The following is a 14,991-nucleotide window of genomic DNA, read 5'->3' as shown; positions in this document are numbered from 1 at the left end:
GTCGATCCGCGTCCATTGACGACGCGCACAATGGTCGCGCGAGCTGTCTCAATATGCAGGATGTCGTCCCGCGACCGCCCGACTCGCCTCTCGCCGAGGAAAAATCGAGGATGGCCGGATGGCAGAGGAATTTAATGCCGAGGCTGAGGAATGATTTATGATCGACGAGGCATTCGGTGCTTCGTGTAGGTGTGTCAAATGTACCTCGCTCTCCCCCTCTCGTGAGAGATGTATATGTTATATATTATATTTCGGATATATTATGATAGAGAGAGAGAGAGGGGGGAGAGATTTTCATCAATTGAGAGATAAAGAAGCCCCGAGTTTTTTTGCTTGTTAAATTGACGGCCGAGAAAAATTGCAAAATTGAGATAACGAACGATAATGTGCGCATCATCGACGAGAAGCACCTCGCGTCGACGCGATACCTCGCGAGATTGTGTTTAAAATCGTTTCCTCGGAACGCAGTGCAATGTATTTTTCCTCGATTTATCGATATCCATCGACTCCGCCCACGTTTTCGCTGAAAAACGCGCGAAATCCCGAAAGAAACCGCAGCCGTTTCACACGTCGCCCCCTCCTCTTCTTTTCGCAGGATGCGGACCGGATGTTCGATCGAGGAAGCGCATCGGAATCGATCTCGACTGGCCGGCGTGAACCGGAACGTTCATCGGGAGGATGATGGGAGGGGCAGGATTGGGGTAGGGGGTCGGGAGGAGAGGGTCGGACAAAGAAAAAAAAGAAAAAGAAAAAATCAGAAGAGAGAGAGAGAGAGAGAGAGAGAGAGAGAGAAGAAGAGAAAGACACGAGAAAAGGACGAAGAAAGAAACGTGTCGGAGGAGTCACCACCTCCTGATTCATCCCAGACATTTTTCCGAAGATGCACTGGTCAGAAGAAGTGTATTGTGAAGAGAGGGCAGGGATGACCCCTTTCACTGCACCACGTTGGCACCGTCGCGTATATAAAGAGCCGAAGCATCTGACGAAGAAGCACAAGTACCACCAACCCATCTGCATCTCTCAAGCTCCTCTGGTCGTCGGCGTTCGTGTGACAGAGAGATTATGTACACTATCAAGGTAGGTACCTCGCCACCGCCGCTGCCATCGTCGTCGTCGTCGTCGTCGTCGTCGTCGTCGTGGTAGTCGTGGTAGTCGTCGTTGTCGTCGTCGCGTTTAGACGCGCGCGATCCTTCGGCCGGGATCGTTCTCGCGGAGAGACGGTTCTCTCGTTCTCGCGGGCGAACCGATGGTGTATCGTCCTCGCAAAGGACTCACCTTCGTAAGGACGGGATAGAGGGAAAGACAGGGAACGAGAGATGGATAGAGCTAGAGAGCTAGTATATACACACGTTGCTCTCTCGTCCTTCGGAAATCTCGGCTCATCCATCATGCCGGGAACCGTCCGCGACGCGACGTTAGGTAACGAACGTCAGTTTCCCCGTCGGCGAGGAGACGTCCCGCTGTCTCGAGATTAGTGTAGCCGCGACGTCGGGCCGCGAGATGCCTTCGAACTTATGCGCGATTTGTCGGCGGCGATATGGGATGACATTTCGGCGAGACGCGCGCGCGCGCGCGCGAGTTTCATTGCGCTCACGTTGCGCTCTGACGACGTTACGTACTCGCGAAATTAACGACGCGCCGAGCCACCCGGGAGAATCGTTTCGCAACACACAGCCGGCCTGTAAGCCGGCTGTGTCGCGATAACTTATCGGTCGCTAATTAATCGGCCGATTTGCGCGGCTTCGTTCGTTCCCGGCCGAAGAAACGCGTCGCAACGGTGTTTCGCAACTCGTGACGTCCGAGAGCGAGTTAGACTCGTGCGCAGCATCCGCGGCTGTTCCCGAAGTGTCGAACGAAAGTAGACGTCGGCTGTCATAATGAGCGCGAGACAGAGACACATTTGTCACTTTCACCGAGACTCGACGTTCGCTGATTAAACGCGACACGGTGGAGAAGAAAAGCGAAACATTCCAAGAATCGTCCGAAAACGTCCACCTCAATGCTCCGGCGAATGCCTTTCCGGTTGTCTTTATTCTCTCTGTTGCCCCGTCATCTTTATTTTCCCGTTATTTAACACACATTTTCCCGTGCTTTCGCAATCACACGCACACACACACACATGCAATGTCCGTGTTTCAAAGGGGAAAACACGCGCAGGCCGAACGGCGGCGGGCCGAAGTTTTAACGAACTCGCGCGCGGATTTCGCCTCGCGTAGCGTCGCGCGCTGCGAGCGCGCGGAGCTTATCGATAATGAAAGAGCGTCGGGATCGCTTTCTCAGCGCGTTATTAAGGCAAAAATAACGGCCGAGTCTCCGCTCGTCCGAGCGCCGCTCGATCGAATAAATTTCAACGCCGTTCGAATCCTCCTCGGCCTCGCGCACGCCCCTCGCCCGCGACCCGATATCAGCAGAATTTTTCACGAAGCCGTTCGCGGAAATGAGCCGATAAAGTTTGTGCGACTTCGGCAATTTTTACGATGCGCGCTCTCGTATATATTAGTAAATATGATATACGTCGTTCGCGCGCTATCTCGTGAGAGCAACGTGTCGCCGTGTTCGTGCGTACATACACATGCACGTGTATGTGTGTGTGTGTGTGTGTGCGCGCGTCATCGTATTTCGCGTATCGCGACTCGAGAAGCCGGCGCGATTCTCGGCGAAAGAGAGATTTCTCAAAAGCTCCGCCGCGAAAATCGCTGCTTCGACGTGCGAACAGAACCCACTGCGACGCGACGCTTTCGAGAAAGCGCGCGATCGCCTCACCGCGCGCTTACTGTGAAAATCCGCGAAATGCATATCGGACGTTACATCGTGGACCCGCTTTGGAAACGCGAAACCTTGTTGCGCCGAGTTCGAGAAGCACGGCGATTCAATGCAACATACATGTCCCAAAAGAGTGGCCCGGGGCGAGGGAGGGCGAGAGTTAAAGTACGCGTCCTGCGGATTTTATACTCGCCTCGCAGACAATGGATACCAGATTCTCGCGGCGCGTTTAATGCCAAATCCCGCTGTCTGCTCGCCGGTTTTCATATATGCATGATATACGAGCTGTAAAATTACAAAAAGAAGAGAGAGAGAGAGAGGAAGGGAGGAAAACGGGTAGAACGGTCAGAAGGATTCGGCGGGGAACGTGGTGGGTAACGAGAACGCGGACACCGCGAGAGAACGCTTCTCGATATTGCGCGTGTCAACGCGCGAATCGAACGAAGCTAAATGAGATTACGAGGAAAAGAGAACAAACGTGTAAGGTAAAAATACCAACTTGCCAGGACAAGTATCGACTCGTGGACGGGAAGGTTGCCCGGTAATCTTTTTCATGTGAATCTCGGAATATGTCCGCTTAACCTAACAGAAGAACCTATTTCCTAATGGGAGAGCTCTTTCATCTGGCAAGAGACGGATGCATTTTGAAAGTGGCACCAAAAATTACGGGCGACCTTTCTGTCCGCGATCGTAACTAGCTTTCTCACATTCTTGTTATTCTGCTCCTCAAATTCGAATATTTCACTTTCTGACGTAGAGTACACGTCGAGACACATGCCGAAAATTTAAACATTCGAATTTAAAAGCCAAAGCTGTAAGAACGTTAGTCCGGAGTTCGGCGCGTGTCCCGGAATGAGCAATTCTTCCTTAGAGTAGAGGAGTCCGCGGAGGAGAAAATGCGAAGAAAAAACGAGCGGCGTAAAGAATGAACGCGTTGCCGGCGCTCCCGAGTCACCTTCGGCACGTGTCTTCGCACCTTTCGCGCTTTCTTCATCCTTTTCGCAACATCGTATCCCCTCGCCGTCTAATTCGAGGTTTCACGTCGCTACTAATGTTCTCGGTTTACGTCGAAGCGACCGAGGCGCCGCTGTGTCCCCGATAGCGTCCTCTTTGTCTTTGTCGCCCGTGAGAGAAGGGTTGTTCCCAAACGAAGAGCGTCTGACAAACAGCTCGTGTGTATACCGGGTGTCGGCGAGTCATGATCATTTCAACAGCCCGAGCTATGTTTCTCTTTCTCTCTTTCTCTTTTGCGAGTGACGCAAGTGGCCGCGCATGCGTGGCGCATGCGCGGCCACTTGCGCATATCGAATAAATATGGAATTGGGAATATAATTGCCGTGATGAATAGGGCGCGCCCGCGCGGAGGGGAGTTACGTCACACACGGTGGATCCTTGGTGACACCTCTGCCTTTAGAAATGATAATTGCACACGCGCATTCCCGGAGCTTCGGTATACGTGTATACACGCGCATGCACGTAATTTTGACGACCCATTCCACCGGGCGGGAAAGAGAGGCAAAGAGCGAGGGAGGGAGGGACAAAGAGAAAGAGCAACGGGCGATACGACGCGCGCTGCCACTTGCGTACAGCTAATTATCGGTTAATTATGATTATTTCGGGACGTTGCAGCATGTAATTTACACAAATTTCGTTTACACTCGCGTCCGACATGTTTGATCGCGCGTTTTAAATACGCGTCGCGTGCGCGCAAATTTCACAATTTACCGTGCACACATTGCAGGACCGGATGATTTTGCAGGACTGCGGGGGCGGAAAGGAGGATCCCCTGCGGGGATTCAGTTGCCGGCAGGCGGAGAGAAGAGGATGCAGATCCTCAGACTCCGATAAAAAACACTCGCCGCGAGTCAGATCGCGTGAAGATTTTTCAAGGCGAATTAGCGCTCGCGCGCGCGATACAACGTTACGCAACGGAAGCGCGTGTATCCTTGTTTTTCCCGTGAGAGCTCAGAATGTCATTGAAATCAAGATCCTCAATGTCAGCTCGTCGTTGCCGATGCGCGGTGTATATCGGTTTCCCGGTAATCTTCAGCGAAGGTGACGCGTCGCAAGAAACGACGAAAAAAAACGAAAAGAAACGAAGTCGCGGCGTCTTTCATATCCCGCTAATCATATTTTATTGCCGTCTCGTAACACAATCGGTGTACTCCTCCGTCGGAGATTATTCTCGCATTGCAGCATCATCCGTCCGTCGGTCTGTCAGTCAGTCAGTCAGTCAGTCAGTCAGTCAGTCAGTCAGTCAGTCAGTTGGTCGGTCAGTTATTCCATGCGTGCGCCTGCGCACTTACGAAACGCGAGTCCTGATTAACATCGTTACGACCGCGTATAACCGCTAACGATATCTGACTCGTTGCAAAGATCAACATTGTTAACAACCTCGAGTACTCTCTCCCCTCGCCGGAGCCGCTGCGCGCGAAATCCAAGACACACTCACAAGCCGAAACGCAAAATGCTCGGCGAAATTCTGAGCGAAATTTTCGCGCATCTCTCAACGACGAGCGCGAATTCGCGAACGGGGAATTCTTTACCGCGCGCGGCGTCTCAACCGCGGCGATCTCGAGTCTTCGTCGAAAGACTGTCTCTCTCTCTCTCTCTCTCTCCTCTTTCTCTTCTTTTTGTAATTTTACTCTCTCACTCGCACGCCTATTCGCGCTCAAAAATCACGCAATTGCGACGACTCGCCGCCGCTGAGACGGCGGGAGAAGCATGGAGATCGCGCAATTAACGTGTCTCGCAATTAACACGTCCTTCGCGCAAGTTTTTCCCGCGGACCACAATTCGCTGCTCGCGCTCGCGTCATTGCGCGCACGTGACGCTTCGGCAAGCCGTCATCAACGGAGTTATGTGTGCGTGCGCGCGCGCGCATGTATGTATGTGAAAGAAGCTGCACCGTCCGACATTACGGTATCGTTCAAGTCGGCGGGCGAAAATCTACACACGATTGGACGCGTGCGCGCCTGAAGGAGCCCACGCTTCCTCCGTGATCCTGCGGCCTCGCGAGCAGAGTCGCGACCGCCCCGTCTCTCCTCGTCCCGCCGGGCTTTCATAATCGGTCGCGTTATTACACGATGCACGCGTCGGCAGGAGCGCGCTAATGCCGCTAACGCCGTAACGCCGCGTTATTACGCGATGATAATCCTCGTGGCCTCTCTCGCAGCCGGCGAGGCGTCCGCGGGACGCACTTTCCGCGTTTGCTTATTTTCCCTCGGCCGGCTTAATGACGGAGCACGGCGATCAATTAGCATTTCAGATAACGATTTGTTTGCCGAGATATCACGATTACGAGCGCGCAAACAATCCCGCGGCGTTTCGCGAGCGTTTTTCTCCAAAGGAAAATGAGGAGGAAGTGGAAGGCGGGCGGCAGAGAGACGGAGGGAAAAAAGGAGAATCTTGCGCGAGCCTCGTGGACGTCTCGCCGGCGTCGTAACGATCATCAACGGCGTTGGCCTCCCTCGAAATTACGTGTATCGAGAGGCAATTAGCGGCCTCTCTCCGGTTGGCCGGCTAACGGGAAAGCAAATGTCGATCCTCGATATAAGCGCGTTTGCATAAGTAGTTTCCTTGCCGAAGCTTCGCGGCCGCAAAAAGAGTCTCGCCGCGGCGCCTCTCGAACGTATCGATCATTCGGCCGCTTCGTTTGGGAACGGAGTGAGGGAGTTGTCGTTCGTTTCGAGGATAATGAAAACTCACTCGCGCTTTTTCCATCTCGTTTCAATGACTTCCTCGAAATGTCGGAGTTGCAGTGGACAGAGTTGGCAGAGGTCGCGAATTAGTAAGAAATGGTCACGTTTACTGTGCTTCTTGTTTGCTCTTGGAAGAAGCGAGAGAAGCTGAAGAGCTGTTACGATTTTGGGTTGAAATCGGGGGTGGGGGACAGCCTTCGGCGGAATTTTCGGCGAAAATTGGAGCGATCGAGGAGCTTCGGTGTCTTTCGTCTTTTCTCTTTCTCTCCTCGGTTGCCATGCTGGTTGTTATTAGTCAAATCATGGCTACACGGGCGGATATTTTCTATCGCGCGATTATATCGCGCTTGATATCGCTCGAAAATCACGGACTATTGTAAATTACACGTGACAGCTTCGTTAATCCGCGAGCTTTGCCGGGACGGGTCTTTAATCGCTCGTTGCTCGATTAACGGGGAATCAATCGAAACGATCCTCTGATGCGCGTTTCATCGCATGGCAGTTTCGTGCGCGTTTGAGTCGGAATTCAAAAATCAGGCTCGACTGAAATCCAGAGAGTGCGAGAGCCGGCTATTATTAATTGGAATTAACTGCGCGAGCTTGAAATTCGCGAATCCGCTTTGCCGGGATCGACAAAACGATATCTTTCGCGCGCTGCACACGAAAGTATCTAATTGCCGCGTTGTTCGTCATGCTGAGATTTTTTCTTCTTTCTTTTTCTTTTTTATCAAGCTGTGCTCCGAGTTTTTTATAAATTGTCGGTAAATGGTGCTCAACTTACATAGGTGCGGCAGAACATATCGCAAAATGTACGACAATATCAAGAATGAAAAAACCAACAAAATAGCGAACAAGATCCTACATCTTTTGTCGCTTTAATCGCATGGTAAATAACGCGTTCGGACGAACTTATCCTTGTTTTCCTTACACTCGACAGCTTCAATTTTGAAATCTAATTTCGCGCGGAAGAAAGGGAGGGAGAACGAGAGGGAAAGAAAGAAAAAGCAGCATAATGCAGCGACAACGCGACGGCAAGAGCATCTTGAAGCCGGTTGACATTTCTGGCGATTCCCGCTCGCCCTCGGCTAGATTGAAGCCTGACGAAGTTCGTGAATGAAATTGCACGTTCACCGCGCGCGGCGCGTTCATGCGGGAGAAAAACGGGCGCGTTGCTCGGGTACCACACTTTCGTCCTGTCATTACTCGCCGTATTTCATAATGTCATTTGCAACTGACGTAACTGCGCCGTGCAGTTTCTAAGCATTATCGTCCTCGTTTGCCCTTTGCAACCGTGCCCCCCGCGCGCACACGTGCACACACACATGGCCGACCCATTTCGCGTGTACTCTCACGAATTCGATGAATATTTGAACGAGCCGAAAGGTTTTGCAGACGGGAGCGAGGCGTGCCATTGTCTACGGATCCCCGCCGTCTATTCTCGCGATACGGATTCGAACATCCGTCGACGTGGCCGCTCGTCGGCGATCAATTCGCGCTCAAGTCGGATCTCAAGCGAATCTCGTCGCCGAGAAAATCGGCAAAATGCCGATTTTGAAACGGGAAGCACGCGCTTCCGCCACGCGTTAAATCCCGTTAATATTCACGTCGAAGTGTCCCTCCGCCGATCGCGAAAAGAAAAAACGGACCGCTCCTGCTCTTCCTCCGCTTTCTTTTCGCGACTCGCGCGGCCCGCGATACTCGCGCTATCTGTCGCTTTCTTTCGGCGAGCGATTTCACGATGATTTCGCTCGGCATGGTTGCGTCGTTACAGCGGGGCCGTGAAGATTACTCGTTCGAGACGCGATAATAAAAGCGCGCGCGCATTTACGGCCCGCCGGCATTGAGACATTAAACTGACATTACGCGGCGTGTGAGGTAACGCGGCAAGATTTTCCGCGCTCACGGACGGCGCGATGAGCTGAAATTCCGCGAGTTCCAACCGCGCGACTTTCGACACGGCGCGGCGCGGCGTCCCGTCGCTCGCGTCCTACCCGGGGCGACGTAACCTTTCGCGGCCCGCGCCTAGGCGCTGCGCCAATGTCGCGAGGCTCCTCGCCGGCTTGGCTTTTCTCTACGACTCGGAGGGAACTAATCGGCGCGATCTTCGACAGGTGTTGGTGGCAGTCGTACTATGTACGACAGGTACATTGAGCGCACCTCAAAGACCGGTCGGCGGCGGCGCCGATAAGGATGCGGTCATCACGTCGCAGCAGCTCGAGGTCAACTTCGATGGCAATTACATAAACAAGTGAGTTACGATATCAAAGTTGCTCTTCTTTTTCTCTTTTGCTCTAACGCGCTCTTCGTCTGGTTTCGAGGCAAGTGCCACTCGAAGCGATCGCGAAGGCACTTCCATGCGGAGAAGAATACGAAAGTAAATGTTCAGCTCAAACTTTGAGTAGATTCTTTATTCATACCGGAGACTCTTAGACACGTAGACAGCGCCTTGTTACTTGGAAGACAAGATATAAAGAACAGCTGGATTCTTCTTCGACTGTTCGCAGAGGCATACTAGCTTCGTCTAGCTTCCTCCAACAGGAGTCAAGTTGGACGAAGACGGCGTAGATCATCCTTTTCGGATGCACCTTCGCAGTCTTTCATTGAGCGCTCAGTTCGAATATAAGTCTATGATCCGTACGAGCGCACGTTTCAATCGATTCGAATAAATTCGAATGTGAGACGCAGAGGAGTACGTTGAATTTCATTCTTCAGCTTTGAACGAAAACATTTACTCGACGACTCGGAAGATGAAGGATTCCTCTCGAATTCGAGCGACTCGGCTCCACTCGTCGAGCGGAGTTCACTCGAAGAGACTCGGAGAGCCCATTTTGCTCCCAGTCGTTCCGTCGATCCCCCTAAAAAAAGAATTCGTCTGAAAGAGGGAGAAAGATCATCGTTCTCCTCCCCCCTCCCTCGTTTAATTCGATACACGGTGGAAACCGGCCGGCACAAAGCGAGCGGCCACTTATCTCGGGTTCATCTCCATCATAGTCGAGCAACAATTGCGCCGTCGTCGTTGGCGCATCAGCGACGTGATCCGCGAAGGGATCCTGCGCGAGGTGAACATTCCTCGCGACCCACGCTCAACATTCGCATCCTTTTCGCCCACGACGCGAACAATGGCCGTGCCGAGAAGGTCAACGGATATACCCGCGAACAAGCATACCAGATGGCACCGGTTCGCCGCGTTGCGCGGCTGCCAATTGTCGCCCACCGCGTGAGGTCTGCCTTCTGCATAACTCCGTTGTTATGCGCGAGTGGGAGCAGTCGCTACTGTGCCGGCGGACTCTTTCTCCGCCGAGCGACCTTTCCGCTACGATGGCGTCGCCTCTTTCTCAGGCTTCCGCAACCCGACCGATGCCTCTCCCGGGCTCCTCGGCGCTTTTCCCTCGCGCCCGGGTACGTTCCTCCCTCCCCTCCCCCCTCCCCACCGGTCGATTGCCGAATCGATGACAATGGGGCTCGATCCATCGCAGCCATCCATCGGTTTGATGGAGTCATTAGGCCACGGATTGTATCGCGCGCTGTGCAACGCACGGCGCACACGCGTGTTTTCCGCTGGAATTCTCCGAGACGTGAAAGTCCGAGTGAAAGTCTAATCGCGGCATCGATGATCCTTTACACTCGCACGCGTTTTCATCCTCACATTTATCCGGCTACTGCCAGCGTTAATTCCCCGTGTCTCTTTCTCTGTGCGATCAATCACAGGGTGACGCGGGGTACACGTGTGGCGGGGAGGGGAGGGGGATGGAACTTTTACACGTGTGAAACATTTTTGTATACATATCCTTTTTTGCGGAAGAAACGCAAGAACCTCTCTCGTGCATTCTCTCGAGCGGACTGAAAACGCCGACGGGGCGAATTTCCCAAGGTAGCATTGAAAATTTAGAACGAACGTACGGACAAACAAGAGAAGAGAAGAGCCGAAGAGACGCAAGATCGCCGGCGTCGCCGGCGCTTGAATATACCGCGCGTTTACTACGTGATCTCTCTCTCTCCTTCTACCCGGTAGCTTCGAAACGAGCAACGGGATCAGCCATCAGGAATCGGGCCAACCGAAGCAAGTGGACAATGAGACGCCGGTAGTCTCGCAGGGCTCGGACTCGTACACAGCGCCGGACGGCCAACAGGTCAGCATCACGTACGTAGCGGACGAGAACGGTTTCCAGGTGCAGGGCTCCCACATTCCCACGGCGCCGCCCATCCCGCCGGAGATCCAAAGGGCGCTCGAATGGAACGCCGCTCACCCCGAGGAGGACGACGGCGGACAGAGGCCAGCGGTGAGAGGTGAGAGACCGTCCGTCCCAATTAAATAATGAAGTTCTCCCCTTGTGCGGAGCTCGAGTGTCGGTGTTGCGGGATATTTCCACTGTAATATCGGTCTCCTCCAAGTGGCGACGCGCGAAACAGCACGCGCTTCGGAATCGCGAAGCGGGATTTCCGGTCGTCAACTCACGGGCAAGGAGAATGTCCCGATCGGTGACGGTGTTCCAATTTGCGACAATTGGATCAGCCATTGCGTACTTATGCATTCTTACTTTGAATCTTCCATGCTGTCGGTTGCTGCAAATTTCAAGCAAAATTAAGAGTCACGGAATTACATCCCGGAATATCATAACATTACAATTCGAACGATTCGAACAGTTACTCGTCGACTTCTTAAAAAACAATTGGTTGACAATTGGTGTCAGATGTCTATTCACGTTAGCTGTGTCAGCACCGTGCAGTTGCGCTCTAACTTGATCGAAACTAAAACTGTCAACGGGGAGGCAAAAGTATTCCGGACTGGAGAGAATATCCGAGACCGGTTCAAGTCACTTGACAAATCGGGAAGATGAAAATGTCCAGGCTCTCCGGCAAGATCAACTTTGTGCTTAATACGCATATCATTGACACTTTATTCACAATTCATTATCCGCGTAGTTTGTTAATTTGTTTATTTTCACGACGAGATGACTCGTTCACCAATCGGGACGCGCGGCTTAAATGCGAGCCGAGCGATGTTAAATTTACGCGAGAGGAACTCGCAAAAGCCCGACGCGCTGCACGAAAACGCGAATTTCCGAGTCCCGATGGCGCAGAGACGCGAAGCGAAGTGTATCGCGAAGCACTCGCGCGTAGAAACATTCGTCAGCATGTAGGATTTATCGCGAGGTCGGCAACACAATTAGGGTAGATTAATAATCAAGCGTGCGACTTGAAAAGAGACATGATGTTTGAAACAGCATTTCCACGTCCCCCTAAGGGATATCACTCACGCGACCGCTCGGCGCGACGCTGCCCGAGCCGGGCTGGCGGTTGAAGTTTCTTTGTGCTCCGACGGGGGGAGGCTTAATTAATTTCGCAATTGGAAGGGGCGTCGACATCTGGGGCGGACGATTAAAACGCGCCGCTTCTTTTTGCTCTCGCCATTGTCGCCGTCCTCGTGGTCCTCGCGCTCGCTCGCTCGCGGGCTGAAATTCGGGAAACACGCGGGACTGTTCGCACGCGTGTAAGCGAATCACGGCGGACCGGCGGGGGGGGGGGAAACGCGGGAGAAATTCCCGCGGACAAACTGATGATAAAAATCGGAGGAGGTTCCGCCGCGAAATTGATTTACGTCGAACGGATCCTGATCGCCGCTCGTAACTCGTTTTGATCAAGCAGCCATTTAAATTTCCCTGTGTGTTAAGCGACGCCTCCGTCCTCCGCTGTGTGTGCCGGACAAACGCAAAAGGGGTGGGAGGGGGAGGGACGATGGGAGGTTGGCACTAGTATGGTGATGCTGGTGCTGATGCTGACGGCGGGAGGGCAGGCAGGGACGAGGGGAGAGAGGGACAAATCAGTTTACTCAATCGCAGCTCGGCCGGCGGTGGCTCACGAGACTCGCTGTGGCGTCGTTTAATTCACTTTGGTCTGGACTCGAAATTGAAATTGGCCCGATTCCGGGCGCACCGGTGAACCGAAAATATCTTTGTGGCGACCGCGCACCGGGAACGAAAACAATTTCGGCGCACGTTAACCGCTTTTACGGAGCGAAACCTGGTTACCTAGCCGACATGGAGATACGCGCCGTCGACTCGTCCGGAGGAGGAAGACACCCATATTTCGCCGATAATAGTCCCATCGAGAAATATACGCGGCTGCGTGCGGCGACGACACGCTCGGGACATCCTGGCCGGTCCTTCGCGAAGGAGCGGACGCGCCAAAAGATTTAAGGCGGAAGCGTAATCGCACGCGGAGAACGTCCACGTCGAGCCGCACATTTCCCGCGGGCAATGGTCGCATCCTTTCTTCTCCCTCCTTCCTCTCTCACTATCCCGCCACCCTCCTCGAGCAGTTGACCCCGATTTTAAAGCGGACACCTTCTTTCCCGCGCAACATTTCCCCCTTCGCCATTTTATCCTCGATCCCGTCTTTATCCCTTCAGATTCTCCCTTCACACAATTCTCTCTCTCTCTCTCTCTCTCTCTCTCCCTCTTTTTTCTTTTCTTCTTTCCCTTCACTCCTTCCGTCGCGTCTTATCTCTCATCTCCGGAGTCGGTAGCCTCCGCGGTTGTGTCGCGCTCTCGCGAGTTCCCGCGCTCGCGAGACACAATAAAGCGTGTCTCTATCCATCCCGCCTGTAACCGCGTTACCGTTACCGCCACGACGACGACGGTGACGTTCCGCGAGCCGCACCCGTTAAATACTTCAGACAATCGTCGTCACGCTCCCGCGGTTCTCCCTTCTGTTGCAGGTTAATCAGCCCAACTTTACCTCAAACGTGACCTGATTCCGAGCCAGCTTGCCATGGACAACAACCCGACCCCGAGCTTTCGACGCAAACATAAAAATAAATATAGTGTGGTATATTAATCTAGGATCTATACAACACACACGTAACACACGAATCGACAAGGCATGAGACACCGGTATATAATAAGCTCTTATGTACTCCCGAGAGACTCCCTCTCAATCTTATCTTACCTATAGATGGAAAAAGAAAAAATAAAGCGCACTGTTCAGCGGTCTCATCAGGGACGGAGGAATGCCGCGTGCAACGCAGATGCGCGTGCGCGCGCGCGCGCGCGTGCCGCCGCCTCGCACGCGAGAATGTAAACGAGAACGACACGCGCGTGTCGCTGATACGCGCGCGCGTCGACCGTTAATAGTACATAATATGTATACTTAACTTGTGATTTTTGTATATAAATAAAAGCGTTTTGCCCAAGTTGGAAAAATCTCTCGTTGCACGACTCATCGTTCTGTGGATATCGGCCGCCCCTCTTCCCTTCCCCGCCGTCCTTTCCCTGCTTGCTTCGCGCCGGTTAGCGTCGGGGGCTAACCGATTGCGCGCGGGGATGACGCGCGACGCGACTAATTCCGCCGACGATAAAAGCGTATGCTTGTTTTCGGGAGAGACAGTCCATTTTCGGGGGAGGAGATCGATAATTCGGTCCGCTTCCGAGTCCGCGTGTGAGGAGAAAACAAATGGGGGGGATTGACGAAAAATGGACTCTCGCTGATGCTCTCCAGATAAGCGGCTGGAATGGACGTCGGGCGAGTTGTTCTTTCGCGAATAACAATGTATTCGGAAAAGGCTCTACTGCTGACAGATCAAACGAGAAACACGAAGCGCTCGCTTGTGAAAGTCACGGATTTGATTGGAAGCGATTAAAAATTCGCAAATTACAGACTCTTCGTTAGTCTTTTCATCGCTTTTGCCAACGTCACGTGTTATATTCTCGACACCCCTCGTCGGGGTGGAGCGCGCAAATAGCCGAGTCTTTCGTCTCGTTCGAGCGTTCGCTCGTCGCGTTGCGCCGCACACAGTGAGAAACATAAATTTATACATCGTTTCGTTTGCGAGGGGAGCCTTGCGGATTCGCTCTTTGTTATCGTACGCCGACTTGCCAAGTCTGCGAGGAGCCCGGGAGAATGACACGGCCGCTACTCAAAGTGGCTCGCGCGAGCTGCACTTTTGGTCGCGCTCGCGCGCTCTCTTTATTTTTCACGAGATCGTCCGCCGTGTTTCGCAAGCCGGGGCTGCGCATTTCCGAGTCTGTTATTTAGATATCGAGTCCCGGCCGAAGCGGTGCGCACGCGAATAATTTTACGAGAGGGAGACAGACGAGGGCAGAGAGAGGGAGCAAGAGAGACTGCGGGGATGAGGTTCTCGCTTTACATGCGCATTGCCCGTAAACGCGAAACGACGGCGGGAAGCAACGTGAAGCGAATGCTGAACAACGGCGCGGAGACGCGCGCGTTTTCGTCGTAAAAATGCGAAGCTCTCCGCGGTGCTCGCTCACCGCGATCGCTCGCTCGCCTCCCGCTGGAAAGGTTAAAAAGCGCGGGCGCATCTTCGACTTCTTCGCACCGTCATTATGCAATTTTGCCTCGCGTAGCGTTGCTTTTTTAATCTGCCCTCCTCCGCCTCCTCCTCCTCCACCGGACTGAACGTTCCATCGAAATACCCTCGCCTCGCACGCGAGAGAGTCAGTTACCCGGCGGCTAACGAGTCCGTTTTAGCACAATGAGTCTCAAGCGAGAAAAAGGAAGAGAAACA

General features: G+C 53.2%; 1 protein-coding gene across 1 annotated transcript; it reads left to right on the top strand.

Annotated features, from left to right (window-relative positions):
* The first annotated feature begins 789 nt into the window (after window positions 1–789).
* Window positions 790–13,666, top strand: CPR14 (cuticular protein 14). Its single transcript, XM_011140347.3, has 4 exons — window positions 790–1,077; window positions 8,576–8,712; window positions 10,477–10,751; window positions 13,183–13,666. Exons 1-4 carry the CDS (start codon window positions 1,063–1,065, stop codon window positions 13,185–13,187), a joined length of 432 nt encoding a protein of 143 aa, XP_011138649.1. The 5' UTR covers window positions 790–1,062; the 3' UTR covers window positions 13,188–13,666.
* Window positions 13,667–14,991: the final 1,325 nt, after the last annotated feature.

The sequence above is a fragment of the Harpegnathos saltator genome, unplaced genomic scaffold, assembly GCF_003227715.2.
Source record: "Harpegnathos saltator strain DR-91 unplaced genomic scaffold, Hsal_v8.6 scaffold133, whole genome shotgun sequence".
NCBI lineage: Eukaryota > Metazoa > Arthropoda > Insecta > Hymenoptera > Formicidae > Harpegnathos > Harpegnathos saltator.
The sequence above is the reverse complement of the archived record's forward strand: the minus strand, read 5'-3'. Positions and strand labels throughout refer to the sequence as shown.

Coding starts and splice junctions, on each gene's coding strand:
- CPR14 (XM_011140347.3), top strand. Junction 8,713..10,476: donor GATGGCAATTACATAAACAA/GTGAGTTACGAT, acceptor TCTACCCGGTAG/CTTCGAAACGAGCAACGGGA.